Raw genomic sequence first — 15,901 nt, forward strand, 5'->3', positions numbered from 1 at the left:
TTTGTTCAATATTTGATTTATTTGCATTGCCACTATGACAATTTAAAACGTGCAAACATTTACTGTAGATATTATTTGAGTTTTACCATTATCTTCCATCTGTTCTCTTTTTCTGGTCAGGATATTTATAGATTCAAGCTAGCAACCATCATCTAATCTTATGGCAACAGTTAGCCCCTAGCAACTATGATTGGATATTATGGGAACAGCTGCATGCTAGCAACTATCATTGGATATTATGGGACCAGCCGCATGCTAGCTGGACCCAGTAGATTCAATGATAAGTGCTATCTATGAGGTAGAATTTGCGTTGCCAGACTGAGAAAACAACTGGAAGAAAAGGAGAATGGTAAAGCTGAATTACTTAACTCAAAGGAAGGCATAAAATTAGCTTATTCTCAGAAATGGTACAGTATTGCTTTAATTTTGTAACCATGTTTATCATTATATTGCATGTCTGACAGAATTTCACTGACTCCTTTAGATGTGACAAAACTGGAAAGCCTGTTCAGGTGTTGCGAGAAATTAGTTTGGTTGTGCTAAAACAATTAAACACAGCAGTTATTTCCAAACAACATATTTATGAATGTGAAAGTACATATATCTAGAATGTTTTGCTTAGTGATTTCATTTTACATTCATATATTTCATATCTTTTAGTTTCTCATCTTTTTACAGGATTCTGTCATTCATATTATATGTTTTAATATTGTATTTCTGAAAATGTGTCACTAGATTTGTACATATTAATAAAAAAAAAAAGTTGTTGGGGCAGAAGGCACGTCTCTGTTGTGTATCCATTCTTATTAGATTGTGAAGTTATAACTTCACAAAGATCCATAACATGCTATCCAATGCATCTAATGCAAAACACATCCAGCTGAAGTCATGGGCATGTCAGTCAATTCATTGGAGTGCTGAAACGGCAACCAGCCTTTCCATTCTTATGAAAGCTGAGGGTGTAATGTCTGTCATTGTTATATATAAAGGTTAGAATGGGCTCTTTCCAATATGTGGACTCCTGTCCTGGGGTGAGTTTCTCAAAAGAGAAGTTGACAACAACAAAGTAGCTAATGTAGTAAGCGACTTTGGTTTTGAGAAATTCACCCCTGCCTTGCTCACTTGCCTCATTCCGGCCTCGTGGTGACGTCACTGACAACAGAATTGTACTTCAATATCTAATAAAAGCTCAATTCATTTGCAACCGGGATGGTGAATGAAGAATGGTCCCCCAAGGGGGGTCATCCCTAAGTTCCAAGGGTCCTATGTTCCCCTGGTCCTCTTTTTCAAAAAAGGGTCCTATGTTCCCCGCTGCTTCCAAGTAGACTGCTGCCGCATGGCAAAGCGCAGGTTGTTGTTGCACCTCTCACAGGTTAGGTTTAGGGATAGTTTTGGTCAGGGCACAAACTTACAACTCCGAAACATTTCATTTCTGACAGGTTTAGGGATGGTTTTGGGAAGAATTATTTTCTCCACGGAAGCAATGTGTCAGCGAAACACAAGGCCACAAGCACAGACTGAGTACAAGAGTCTGCATACTGGAATCCACACAATGTTTGAGGAATATCTGGATAGTTGAGGAGAACTAAGCCTCTAATTAATATGGAATCTGAAGTTGGATTTGCCCATGTGTGTGATGTGTGGGGTGTCAAGATCACTCCTCTAAATCGCCCATGTTTTATTGACATATCAAAATCACACATGTTCCAGAGTATAAAAAGCTAGACTAGTGCTAACTAATGTTGGGATAGCTGATGTGAGAAAATGGCCCGTTATTCTTAGAACAGCTGATGCTGTAATGTATAGCATTGTTCAACCCATTTTAGCCTAAGGCACCTTCAAAAACACCGGCTGAATGCCTAAGCCCTTTTTGGGAAAATGTACCCTCTGTCCATTAAATCCTAAATATCTCAGCCTCTGAAACACATAAAACATGACATAAGTTGCTTTTAAAAACTAGGACCCTCATAATGCATTGGAATGTCTTAATTCAGCACTAACATACCCATACATTTAATAAAGAAACCCTCAAATCTCAAGAGCCTGAATGTAGCGTATATGTCGCTCCAGGCGCCAAAGGTCAAACAACATGCAGTGCAGTATATGGGGTAAGTAAAGGTCACATCATGGAGGGGATCATTCATGATAATATTATATTCCTTCTAATATTCAATAGTCCTTTGTCCTTTCATGTACAATTAAATGATGTATATATGCAATACTTCAAGTCCCGATGGTGAGGTTGCAGTGTAAACGAAAGGCACTTTTGATCAAATATTTTGACGTTGTCCCTTTTAAATGTGCTTGTATAAATAGCTGTTCAAAATAATTGGCTTGTAGATGCGTCACAAAACTACTTACTGACTACTTAATAAGCCACAAGTGATTCAGATCAGGTAATCATCTCTCCTTGTTCCTGATTGGTCATTTTCAAATTTGGCGCCAAATTGTTTTCCCGCCTAATCCAACATTGGCTGAGCACTCCCATTGCTGCTAGTGCTTTTCATGGTGCTCATGAAAAACCAGGGGACTCCTTTGAACAGAATGATTTCATACTTTTTTAATAAAGAAATTACATTTAAGCGACCTTGGGTGTTTTGAAAGGCACTATATAAAACGAAAGTATTATTATTATTACTATTCAGAATCTCATGTCTTGTTTTTTTTCTTCACTTTAATGGACCAAACAAAACAGAAAATTTATCCTAACAGATTTTTTCAGAGTTTTCTTCACAATTAATTACTCTCATTGTCTGGATCTTGTTACCAGAACGACTCTCACTCCAATTCACTCCTCTAACCATAGCCATGGTAGTAAGAGTTAGAGTTCTCAACGGGCCTGAAAATGTCAACCCGACCCTACCCGGCCCGTGGCTTTTAAAGCCCGAGCCCGATGTTACCCGACACATCACTAGAATTATCTAACCGAACCCGGCCCGAGGCCCGAAGTCGGGGGCGAGTTTCCCCACGTTATCCTATGGAGAATGACGGGTTGTGGTGGGTCTTTAAGGGCACTTATGTGCAGTAAATTGCATTTTTCACTTAAAAACCTAGTGAAAATATATTTTCCACAATAGAAACATAATATGAAATGGGGAAACGTTCTTGCCATTTAAGCAGAATCATCCACAGCGCGATTTCAATAACCGCCTCTTCACGGCAACAACAATCTATCCACCTTCTGTTTTGACTTCTAAATGTAGGCTTACTACATTTCCACCCCGTGTATCTGATTAAATGTAGGCTACGTGAAGTTGCCCCTCCCTCCCTGTTTGTTCATATGCGTGGATGAGATGGAAAGCCTGGCTGTGCCAAACATTGTTTAAAAGTTTCATAAAATTTTGGTCGGCACACAAGGTTTTGGACATACTAATTTCTAGTGGCACCTGGGCTACGGTTGGTGCATTGATCAGCCATGTAGCAAAAAAGACAGATAGTCTAGGTGAGAGGATGAGATCTTCCTCGGCTGGCGAGCGCTCCGCATGTTTGTGCGCCCCAAGACCCGACAGTTGCTTAAAAGTCAATTTGAGCACGAAAACAGCAAAGACAAGGTGATATTTCATTCAAACAGGGCCACGCGCTCCAAATAAAACATTTGCTGAGGGGATTTTCAACCAGACCGCAGCGCGAGCAGACAGTCAGTGTGAAAAGCCAAGTCTACCGGCACCTTCGCTGCCGCTCGCTTACCAGCGGTGCACGAGCCATTTAAATAGTGAAGTGGCATATCGCAACAGCACATGCGGATTAGCCAAATTATATGCAACAAAGTCGCCAACAAAGCGTGGATTCCGTTTAATACGCATATGCCAACGTTGTGTGAATACGTGGAAAGGATAACCTAATTAGAAAGCCACTGTCCTTTCTAGTATAGCCTATGTAGAAGACCGCTTCGGTTTCGTTTCACCTCATGGGGAAAACATAATATCATGCACTGCATTTGCTGAGAGCAATAAAGTTAGCGATCAAACTAAAAATATTGGTTGTTGTCATTACAGCATTTAATATGAGGCCTACTATGGCTGTTGTTTAAAATAGTCATTGGATTGCCAACCGTCCCTTGTATTAAGAAACAAAAGTATGGTTCCATGAGCTGACTCAATATCGTTACAATTGCATCTAAGAACTTTTTTCCCGTTTTTATTGGTTTGCGTAATTGTAGCCAATGTAGTTTTTCTATGCGTTCCGGGACCTCTTTCCAACTCATCATCGCTGTGATGTGATGTTTGTTTTGCGTTCTGGTACCTTGTGATTTACAAATTAAGCACTGCGCAAGGTTGCATGCAGCAGCCTGCCAGACCTTCGTTACGCAGGCCTACATATATTTAGATAGATAGGTCTAGCTTTACTGACCCATCAAGGGGAAATTCGCCATGATTCACGGTAAACAGCAGAACTGATTTTTTTTTTCACTGGGCGGAAAAGATTGAGCCCGCGGACCGAACCGACCCGAGCCATATGCTTATATTTTCGACCCGAACCCGGCCCGAACCCAAAGGGCCCGTCGGGTTTTTCGGGCTGACCCGACCCGTTGAGAACTCTAGTAAGAGTTAGGCTCATTCCATTGACCTCTGTGTTCCACTCTTACAAAAAGATGGCAGCTCATGTAGCCTTTAGCACTATTCCGACGGGACTAGTTTTTTATGAATGGACATGGGGGAAAGTGAGTTTTAACTCAGGACGTCGCTAAAATAAATGGTCGATTCGGACTGGATTGAAATTTCTCAGTAGACGAACAGAAAGTAGGAGAGGTTACTCATCACGCACCATTGTAACTGCACATGTCATCATGTGCATGCCAACTTCACAATAAATTACTTTTGAGCACATTATTGCGCATCCATGGAGGCATTTGGTCCTGTGGAACACTTCTAATAATTGCCTGTTGGTCTACTAACCCATCAAAATCCATTCTGATGCATCTGCAATGCGTGTCCGTTCATTTGGTGTGTGTGTTTGACCATGCTGTCTGATTTTTACAGCGAACACAGCGTGGAACAACTCCTAAAACAAAACGGTTTACTACAAGGCTCTAATGTTTGCAAGCCTGGAGAGATTGGATATATTGTGCGTTTCTGACGGGATTAGTATTACCAATGGTAATCTTTCCGGACCATTTTACAGGAGGTAAAACTCACGGTGAAGTTTACCTGACATATTCAGCTATCTTGACCGGGCTGGCACATTCAAATGGGACTAAATATTCCGGTTATTATCACTTTACCTCAGGTCCTTCCATTAAACTAGTCCCGTCGGAATAGGGCTTTAGACACACAGATCATCATTGAAATAGCTCCAGTCCAAAATAGTTCTAGGGAGTGAGCATCGGATACAGAATGTGCAGTAAAGGTAACTGTGATTTATTTTATTTCGTTTTAAGTCATATTTGCTTTTTATGAAGTCGTTCTGTGTTAGTATCCAGTGAAAAGAAAGCCACTGCATAGGATGCTTCGTGCAGTGCTTAACATCAGCAATAGTTCACGTGTAACCAACGAAACCCTGTATGAGGGAATTCCAAGGGTGAGCGAGAAGATTGCTGTAAGGAGAATGAGACTTGCAGGACACTGCCAAAGGCACCAGGAACTACCAGCCAGCAAACTGGTGCTGTGGGAACCATCACGAGGGTGCCGGTTAAGAGGACGTCCCACAAAAGTGGACATACTAAAGAAAGATGTGGGAGCCCAGAGTACCAGTGAACTGAAAAGATGTATGGAGAATCGGGATGATTGGAAGCAAGGATGGAAGGCTCATCTGAGGATGACGTAGAGAGAGCATAGCCTTATTTTAATCTACATGAATAATGTCACCAACCGACTTTCTGTACCCCGATTGAAATAGCTCCAGTCCAAAATAGTTCTATGCAGTGAGCATCGGACACAGAAAGTGCAGTAAAGGTAAATGTAATTTAAAATAAGTCATATTTGCTTATTATGTAGTGGTTTTGTGTTAGTCTCTAGTGAAAAGGAAGCCGCTGCATTTGAATGTACATGAATAATGTCACCAACCGACTTTCTGTACCCCGGTTGTCACAACTTTGAATTCCATGACTCTCCTTTGACCCCATCTGACCCTTTTATCAGTTAATGAGGGGAGTGGTCTACAGCAGTGTTTCTCAACACGGGTACCGGGGGCCCCCCCTCAGGGGTGCCGCGGAAACGCGGCTGATAAATAAATTATGTAATATAATACATATTTTTCTAAATTGATAGGTTAGTCAGTCTAGTCAGTCGAATCTTTCATCTGCCATTTCCGTACAATAAAGTAAATATAGGTCGCCCCAATCAGCTGCAACTTCGAACGTAGGTCGTGTGACGTCTCCAAAATGTGTTACTTTTCTAAGCTTGTTTGGTATTGGATGCGATGCCATGTTACGGCTTGTTGGTTTGGGGTGCCTTTGAACTTTTCATGAACTGAAAGGGTGCCTCGCCTAAAAAAGGTTGAGAAACACTGGTCTACAGATCCATTCCTCTGGATCTTGTTATCATAACGACTCTCCCTCCTATTCACACCTTGACCACTCTGCACCTTTTTCCATTTAACATGGGGGAGTGGTCTACAGCTTAACCACCAGTGGCCCAGTGATAAAGCTCCTGGTTCCCTACCATCAAGATAGAACTGAATAAGACACCAAATCTTTGTTTCAGAAACGACTACAAGATCTGTGGATGGGAATCTTCGTAGTATTTCATCTCAATTGGTCATGTCTGTGAAGGAGATTAAAGAAGAGGGGGACATTTATGATTTTCTTCCAGAGCAGAACAGAACCTCAGAAGATAATGCTACACCGTCCTGTAAGGAGGGAGTGTGTTTGACACATGAAATTAAGGGGGAAGAAGACCCGGGCATGTCTTTGAAGGTGATTCCGAAGGAAGAATTTGATTCTTTCCAAGAGGAGTTTGAAGAGTCACGTGGGAAACAAGAACAAGACTTGTATGAAGTACAACATGCAAATGGAGATGATACATCTACTGCGGGTAAGTTTGAACCTGAATGACATTCACACTGTAGTTTTACTAGTACCTGAATGGGATTTTGTGTAAATATTATCACTTTGCTTTACAAAAGTGGCTGGAAGTAACCTGTTTTAATTAAATGGAAGACATTTTTCATAATATATTCTGTTGTATACTCAGGTGAATGCCAGACAACGCATGATGGTGAAAATCCATATCAGCACACAGTTTGTGGAAAAACCTCTACGAAACCAAACCATCCAGTAACGCACCCTAGATCCAGCAAGGCAAAGAGGCCATGGCAGTGCACGCTTTGTGGAAAGGACTTTGTGAACAAATATGTTCTAAAAAGGCATCAGATGATCCATACCGGGGAAAAGCCTTACCAGTGTTCCATATGTGGGAAGGAATTTAGAGGGCAAAACAGTCTTCAATACCATCAGCTAATCCACACTGGAGAAAAACCATTCCAATGTACTACATGTGAGAAAAGCTTTCCAAGTAAAGGTAATCTTGCAAAACATCAGAAAACACACATTGGAGAAAAACCCTTTTTGTGTTCTACATGTGGAAAGGACTTCAAAAGTAAACGTGGTCTTGTGTACCACAAGAGAACCCATCATGGGGAAATCCCTTATCAGTGTACTACACGTGGAGAGGACTTCAGAAGTCAAAAAGATCTTGATCATCAGGGAAGCCATGATGGGGAAACACCTTATATTTGTTCTACATGTGGAAAAGCCTATACATGTCAAAGTGGTCTTGTATACCACCAGAGAACCCATACTGGGCAAAAACCTTATAAGTGTCCTACATGTGGAAAGGACTTCATTGACAAAAGTAATCTTGTAAAGCATCAGAGAACCCACACTGGCGAAAAACCTTACCAGTGTACTACATGTGGAAAGGCCTATACAAGTCGGTGTAATCTTGTAGACCACCAGAGAACCCATACTAGTGAAAAACGTTACCAGTGTACTACATGTGGAAAGCAGTTTGGAATTAAGCATTGTCTTGTATACCACCAGAGAATCCATACGGGGGAAAAACCTTACAAGTGTTCCACATGCGGAAAAGGCTTTACTCAAAAAGGTCACCTTGTACAGCACAAAAGAACTCATACTGGAGAAAGATATATGTGTCCTACATGTGGAAAGGGCTTTATTAGTAAAGGTAATCTTGTGAGACATCAGAGAATCCATGCTGGGAAAAAACCTTAACAGTGTGCTACATGTGGAAAGAACTTTGCAATTCAGCATTGCCTTGTACCACATCAGAGAATTCATACGGGGGAAAAACCTTACAAATGCATTACAAGTGGAAAGGGCTTTACATGTCGCAGTAACCTTCTAAAACATCAGAGAATTCATACTATGTAAACATGTTCAAGCTAGGTTTTGTTCAATAGTTGATTTATTTGCATTGCCACTATGCCAATTTAAAACGTTCAAATATTTACTGTAGATATTATTTGAGTTTTACCATTATCTTCCATCTGGCATAAAAGGCATAAAATATGCTTATTCTCAGAAATGGTACAGTATTGCTTTAATTTTATAACCATGATTATCCTTATATTGCATGTCTAACAGAATTTCACTGACTCCTTGAGATGTGACAAAACTGGAAAGCCTGTTCAGGTGTTGCGTGTAAATGAAAAATTAGTTTGGTTGGGCTGAAACAATTAAACACAGCAGTTATTTCCAAACAACATATTTATGAATGTGAAAGTACACATATCTGGAATGTTTTGCTTAGTGATTTCATTTTACATGCATATATTTCATATATTTTAGTTTTTCATCTTTTTACTGGATTATGTCATTCATATTATATGTTTTAATGTTGTATTTCTGAAAATGTTTGACTAGATTTGTACAACTTAATAAAAAAAGTTGTTGGGGCTGAAGGCATGTCTCTGTTGTGTATCCATTCTTATTAGATTGTGAAGTTATAACTTAACAAAGATCCATAACATGCTATCCAATGCATCTAATGCAAAACACATCCAGCTGAAGTCATGGGCATGTCAGTCAATTCATTGGAGTGCTGAAACGGCCGAGGTAACCAGCCTTTCCATTCTTATGAAAGCTGAGGGTGTAATGTCTGTCATTGTTACATATAAAGGTTAGAATGGGCTCTTTCCAATATGTGGACTCCTGTCCTGGGGTGAGTTTCTCAAAAGAGAAGTTGATAGCCTGTTAGCAACTTCGGTAGTTGCCAATGGGAATATGCATTGACAACAACAAAGTAGCTAATGTAGTAAGCGACTTTGGTTTTGAGAAATTCACCCCTGCCTTGCTCACTTGCCTCACATTCCGGCCTCGTGGTGACGTCACTGACAACAGAATTGTACTTCAATATCTCACAAAAGCTCAATTCATTTGCAACCGGGATGGTGAATGAAGAATGGTCCCCCAAAGGGGGTCATCCCTATGTTCCAAGGGTCCTATGTTCCCCTCTCCCTCTTTTTTCAAAAAAGGGTCCTATGTTCCCCGCTGCTTCCAAGTAGACTGCTGCCACATGGCAAAGCGCAGGTTGTTGTTGCACCTCTCACAGGTTAGGTTTAGGGATAGTTTTGGTCAGGGCACAAATTTACAACTCCGAAACATTTCATTTCTGACAGGTTAGGTTTAGGGATGGTTTTGGGAAGAATTATTTTCTCCACGGAAGCAATGTGTCAGCGAAACACAAGGCCACAAGCACAGACTGAGTACAAGAGTCTGCATACTGGAATGCACACAATGTTTGAGGAATATCTGGATAGTTGAGGAGAACTAAGCCTCTAATTCATATGAAATCTGAAGTTGGATTTGCCCATGTGTGTGATTTCAAGATCACTCCTCTAAATCGCCCATGTTTTATTGACATATCAAAATCACACATATTCCAGAGTATAAAAAGCTAGACTAGTGCTAACTAATGTTGGGATAGCTGATGTGAGAAAATGGCCCGTTATTCTTAGAACAGATGATGCTGTAATGTATAGCATTGTTCAACCCATTTTAGCCTAAGGCACCTTCAAAAACACCGGCTGAATGCCTAAGCCCTTTTTGGGAAAATGTGCCCTCTGTCCATTAAATCCTAAATATCTCAGCCTCTGAAACACATAAAACATGACATAAGTTGCATTTAAAAGCTAGGGCCCTCATCATGCATTAGAATGTCTTAATTCAGCACTAACATACCCATACATTTAATAAAGAAACCCTCAAATCTCAAGAGCCTGAATGTAGCGTATGTCGCTCCAGGCGCCAAAGGTCAAACAACATGCAGTGCAGTATATGGGGTAAGTAAAGGTCACATCATGGAGGGGATCATTCATGATAATATTATATTCCTTCTAATATTCAATAGTCCTTTGTCCTTTCATGTACAATTAAATGATGTATATATGCATTACTTCAAGCCCCGATGGTGGGGTTGCCGTGTAAACGAAAGGCACTTTTGATCAAATATTTTGACGTTATCCCTTTTAAATGTGCTTGTATAAATAGCTGTTCAAAATAATTGGCTTGTAGATGCGTCACAAAACTACTTACTGACTACTTAATAAGCCACAAGTGATTCAGATCAGGTAATCATCTCTCCTTGTTCCTGATTGGTCATTTTCAAATTTGGCGCCAAATTGTTTTCCCGCCTAATCCAACATTGGCTGAGCACTCCCATTGCTGCTAGTGCTTTTCATGGTGCTCATTAAAAACCAGGGGACTCCTTTGAACAGAACGTTTTCATACTTTTTTAATAAAGAAATTACATTGAAGCGACCTGGGGTGTTTTGAAAGGCGCTATATAAAACGAAAGTATTATTATTATTATTAATATTCAGAATCTCATGTCTTGGTTTTTTTTCTTCACTTTAATGGACCAGACAAAACAGAATTTATCCTATAAGAGTTTTACAGAGTTTTCTTCACAATGAATTACTCTCATTGTCTGGATATTGTTACCAGAACGACTCTCACTCCAATTCACACCTCTAACCATAGCCATGGAAGTAAGAGTTAGGCTCATTCCATTGACCTCTGTGTTCCATTCATGCAAAAATAAGGCAGCTCATGGAGCCTTTAGCACGATTCCGACGGGACTAGTTTTATGTATGGACATGGGGGAAAGTGATTTTTAACTCAGGATGTCAGCAAAAGAAATGGTCGATTCGGACTGGATTGAAATATCTCAGTAAACAAGTAGGAGAGGTTACTCATCACGCACCATTGTAACTGCACCTGTCATCATGTGCGTGCCAACTTCACAATATATTACTTATTTTTGAGCATATTATTGCGCATCCATGGAGGCATTTGGTCCTGTGAAACACTTCTAATAATTGCCTGTTGGTCTACTAACCCATCAAAATCCATTCTGATGCATCTGCAATGCGTGTCCGTTCATTTGGTTAGTGCGTTTGACCATGCTGTCTGATTTTGACAGCAAAACAGCGTGGAACAACTCCTGAAACAAAACTAACGGTTTACTACAAGGCTCTAATGTTTGCAAGCCTGGAGAGATAGGATATATTGTGAGTTCGGACGGGATTGGTATTACCAATGGTTATCTTTCCGGACCGTTTTACAGGAGGTAAAACTCACGGTGAAGTTTATCTGACATACTCAGCTATCTTGACCAGACTGGCACATTCGAACGGGACTAAATATTCTGGTTATTATCACTTTACCTCAGGTCCTTCCATTAAACTAGTCCCGTCGGAATAGGGCTTTAGACACACAGATCATCATTGAAATAGCTCCAGTCCAAAATAGTTCTAGGCAGTGAGCATCGGACACAGAAAGTGCAGTAAAGGTAAATGTAATTTATTTTATTTCGTTTTAAAGGGACACTGTGCAGGAAATGGTCAAAAAGGGTACTGCAACTATGCTGCTCATTGAAACTGGGTTGCCTATTGCTAAATTTGATCTTTACATGAAAGTTTACTGAGTAATAAACAAATATTTTCTAGTATGGTCCAAGTGCAAGTCCAAGTCATTTTTGCAGCTAAAAATGGCTATTTTTTGAAAATTCAAAATGGCGGACCATGGAGAAGATCCAACTTTTCATGTATGAAAAGTGCAATTTTTCGAGTCATAATGAATACTTAGAATGTGATGCTGGTGGTAAGTATTTATGAAAAAGGCAACATTAGTGAATGGGCAGCATGAATTCTGGAAATAAACAACTAAAAATCTCACACAGTGTCCCTTAAGTCATATTTGCTTATTAGTGGTTTTGTGTTAGTCTCTAGGAAAAGGAAGCCGCTGCATTTGAATCTACATGAATAATGTCACCAACCGACTTTCTGTACCCCGGTTGTCACAACTTTGAATTCCATGACTCTCCTTTGAACCCATCTGAACCTTTTATCAGTTAATGAGGGGAGTGGTCTACAGATCCATTCCTCTGGATCTTGTTAACATAACGACTCCCCCTCCTATTCACACCTTGACCCATCTGCACCTTTTGCCATTTAACGTGGGGGAGTGGTCTACAGCTTAACCACCAATGGCCCAGAGATAAAGCTCCTGGTTCCCTACCACTGACTCAAATACCTGTTCCTTACCATCAAGTTAGAACTGAACAAGACACCAAAACTTTGTTTCAGAAACAACTACAAGATCTGTGGATGGGAATCTTCGTAGTCTATCATCTCAATTGGTCATGTCTGTGAGGGAGGTTAACCTTTAAGAGTGTATGTCCGGGCAGTGAAAGTTCTATAGAATTCTGGGCGTCATTCAATACAATATGGAATTGTAGAATCTTGCATTGTTACAGAATGCATTCTTTTTATAGAATGCTCAAAACCCCACCATCTTAAAGGGAAGAGGACATTTATGATTTTCTCCCAGTGCAGCCCAGAGCCTCAGAAGATAATGCTAAGCTAAGCAAGGAGGAAGTGGAAATGAACACTCTCAAAATATGATAATAATAGCCCTTGGTATTAAAAAACCCAAATATTTCAACTCTGGCAAAAAAAACTTGCACAAGAAAGACCTTTACCAGTGCTGTGTATGCTTTAACTGAAAATGTGTAACACAAAAAGGTATCTTCGTCAATACCAATACCAACACCAAAACCATTGGCTGTATGCTGTGACCACAACTCTGCCTGAAATTCACACCTTCAGCCACCTGAACTTTTAGTCAACTAATGAGGGGGAGTGGTCTGCAGCTCCACCTCTCGTGGACAAGAGATAAAGCTCCTGGCTCTTCAGTCAAAAGACAGAATGGAAGGAGAGTCTTGGATATACCAAAATGATTCAAACAGTGTTCCTGTTGGTTACAATGTTAGTGTAAAAACTACCATAAGATCTGTGAATGAGAATCTTCAAAGTCATTCATCTTGATTCGTCATGTCTGTGAAGGAGATTAACGAAGAGGGGGACATTTATGATTTTCTTCCAGTGAAGAACAGAGATAATGCTACGCCATCCTGCAAGGAGGAAGTGGGTTTGCCACATGGAATTCAGGGGGAAGACCTGGGCATGTCTTTGAAGCTGATTCCAAAGGAAGAATTTGATTCTTTCCTTGAAGAGTTTGGAGAGTCACATGGGAAACAGGAACAAGACGTCTATGGCTTGCCATATGCAAATGGAGAACAAGACCTCTATGACTTGCCATATGCAAATGGAGATGATGCATCTACTGCAGGTAAGTTTGAACCTAAAAGACATTCAAAGTTGTACATGTACCCAATGGGATATTGTGGAAATGTATTAACTTGGGTTTGAAAAAGTGATTGGAAGTACCATGCTTTAATTGAATGGAAGACATTTTTCATAATATGTCCTGTTGTATATTCAGGTGAACGCCATGATGGTGAAAATCCATACCAGCATACCATTTGTGGAAAGACCTCTACAAAACCAAACCATCCAGTAACGCACCCTAGATCCAGCAAGGCAGAGGGTGCATGGCAGTGCACGCTTTGTGGAAAGGACTTTGTGAACAAATATGGTCTGAGAATTCATCAGAGAATTCATACTGGAGAAAAACCACACAAGTGCACTACATGTGGAAAGAACTTTACAAGTCAACAAGGTCTTGTTTACCACCAGAGAATCCATACTGGGGAAAAGCCTTACCAGTGTACTGCATGTGGAAAGGCCTTTACAATTCGAAGTCATCTTGTACAACATCAGAGAACCCACACTGGGGAAACACCTTATCTGTGTCCTACATGTGGAAAGGGCTTCACTGCTAAAAGCAGTCTTGTATACCATCAGAGAACCCATACTGGGCAAAAACCTTACCAGTGTATTACATGTGGAAAGGCCTTTACATGTCAACAACGTCTTGTTTCCCACCAGAGAATCCATACTGGGGAAAAGCCTTACCAGTGTACTACATGTGGAAAGGACTTTACAATTCAAAGTAATCTTGTACAACATCAGAGAACCCACACTGGGGAAACACCTTATCTGTGTCCTACATGTGGAAAGGGCTTCACTGCTAAAAGCAGTCTTGTATGCCATCAGAGAACCCATACTGGGCAAAAACCTTACCAGTGTACTACATGTGGAAAGGCCTTTACATGTCAACAAGGTCTTGTTTCCCACCAGAGAATCCATACTGGGGAAAAACCTTACCCATGCACTACATGTGGAAAGGCCTTTACAATTCAAAGTCATCTTGTACAACATCAGAGAATCCACACTGGGCAAACACCTTATCTTTGTCCTACATGTGGAAAGGGCTTCACTGCTAAAAGCAGCCTTGTATACCATCAGAGAATCCATACTGGGGAAAAACCTTACCCATGCACTACATGTGGAAAGGCCTTTACAATTCAAAGTAATCTTGTAAGACATCAGAGAACACATACTGGGGAAGTTTGGAATTGAGCATTGTCTTGTAAAACATCAGAGAATCCATGCCGGGATGCATGTGGAAAGGGCTTTACAGGTAGTAATAATTAAGGACATACCGATATATTATTTACCAATAAGGATTTACCAATAGGATATACCAATATTTATTATTTTATGTTATTCAGGTTTTTTAAAAGCACCAAGACACTTTTATTTTTGTATTACTTGACTGTTAGACATTACTTGATTGTAAGAGTGGGTGTTTAAATGCTACAAATTCTACCTCAATTTGATAATGTTAAAGAAATGTAAATTTTTAACTTTAGACCTGGAATATTTGTCATTTTGAAAAAATTTTTTTACCCATATCGGCCCCAAATATCGGGTATCGGAAATCAGGTATCGGCCATAAAAAACCTGTATCGGTCGACCCCTAGTAATAATCTTTTAAGACATCAGAGAATTCCTAATATGTAAACATGTTCAAACTAGAAAAACGTTTTGTTTGATGCATTACATTGCCACTATGACCTTTTAATTCTTGCATTCGTAATAAATATAAAAGCAACTGTATCTGGAATGTTTTGGTTAGTGTTTGCATTTTGCATTCAGGTAACAATACTTTAGGAATTGCACTATTGTCTTTTTTCTGGATTCTGCCATTCATAGTATGATGACATGTCAACATAACACAATTCAAAACATTTTAGAGTATGTGAGTAAATGCCCTATTATTCTTAGAACAGCTGAGGGTGTGCTAGGTAACATTGTTTAAATAAAGATATTTTTAGGTACTAGTTGTTGTAGTTGTTTGTTTTTTTAAATTACAAACTGGCATCATAAAAGTGTGTACTTATTTCACATCAGTGCATTCTGCATTGAGGTGAGATGCCTTTGCAAGTTAAGTCGTGGTCCTCAATACCACAAAAACACTTCTGTCACACGAGCAGGTCCACACAGTTTTCCTGCAGTGTCTGCAAATTTCTGTAGCTAAACACAAAAAGGCTTTGCTGTGACCAGACCAAAACCATGTCTAACCATAACCTGTCAGTAAAGTAAAGTTGCTGCTGCTATATTTGGCCAAGAACCACGAAACTAGCAAAGGAAATGGAGAAAATGTTATGAAATTGTGCCCCAACCAAATCTGTCA

General features: G+C 40.0%; 3 protein-coding genes across 3 annotated transcripts in view; 2 read left to right on the forward strand and 1 right to left on the reverse strand.

Moving 5' to 3' along the window:
- Positions 1 to 15,901, reverse strand: part of tanc2b (tetratricopeptide repeat, ankyrin repeat and coiled-coil containing 2b) — a 226,036-nt gene that overhangs the window by 67,487 nt on the left and 142,648 nt on the right. The gene's annotated exons all lie outside the window — the stretch shown is intronic.
- On the forward strand, positions 6,621 to 8,857 carry LOC134466839 (zinc finger protein OZF-like). Its single transcript, XM_063220723.1, has 2 exons — positions 6,621 to 6,971; positions 7,131 to 8,857. Exons 1-2 carry the CDS (start codon positions 6,698 to 6,700, stop codon positions 8,168 to 8,170), a joined length of 1,314 nt encoding a protein of 437 aa, XP_063076793.1. The 5' UTR covers positions 6,621 to 6,697; the 3' UTR covers positions 8,171 to 8,857.
- LOC134466838 (zinc finger protein 501-like) lies at positions 13,180 to 15,324 on the forward strand. Its single transcript, XM_063220722.1, has 2 exons — positions 13,180 to 13,591; positions 13,745 to 15,324. Exons 1-2 carry the CDS (start codon positions 13,294 to 13,296, stop codon positions 14,782 to 14,784), a joined length of 1,338 nt encoding a protein of 445 aa, XP_063076792.1. The 5' UTR covers positions 13,180 to 13,293; the 3' UTR covers positions 14,785 to 15,324.

Source organism: Engraulis encrasicolus, chromosome 17 (assembly GCF_034702125.1).
Source record: "Engraulis encrasicolus isolate BLACKSEA-1 chromosome 17, IST_EnEncr_1.0, whole genome shotgun sequence".
Taxonomy (NCBI): Eukaryota; Metazoa; Chordata; class Actinopteri; order Clupeiformes; family Engraulidae; genus Engraulis; species Engraulis encrasicolus.

Coding starts and splice junctions, on each gene's coding strand:
- LOC134466839 (XM_063220723.1), top strand. CDS start 6,698: ATGTCTGTGAAGGAGATTAAAGAAGAGGGGGACATTTATGATTTTCTT. Junction 6,972..7,130: donor AGATGATACATCTACTGCGG/GTAAGTTTGAAC, acceptor TTGTATACTCAG/GTGAATGCCAGACAACGCAT.
- LOC134466838 (XM_063220722.1), top strand. CDS start 13,294: ATGTCTGTGAAGGAGATTAACGAAGAGGGGGACATTTATGATTTTCTT. Junction 13,592..13,744: donor AGATGATGCATCTACTGCAG/GTAAGTTTGAAC, acceptor TTGTATATTCAG/GTGAACGCCATGATGGTGAA.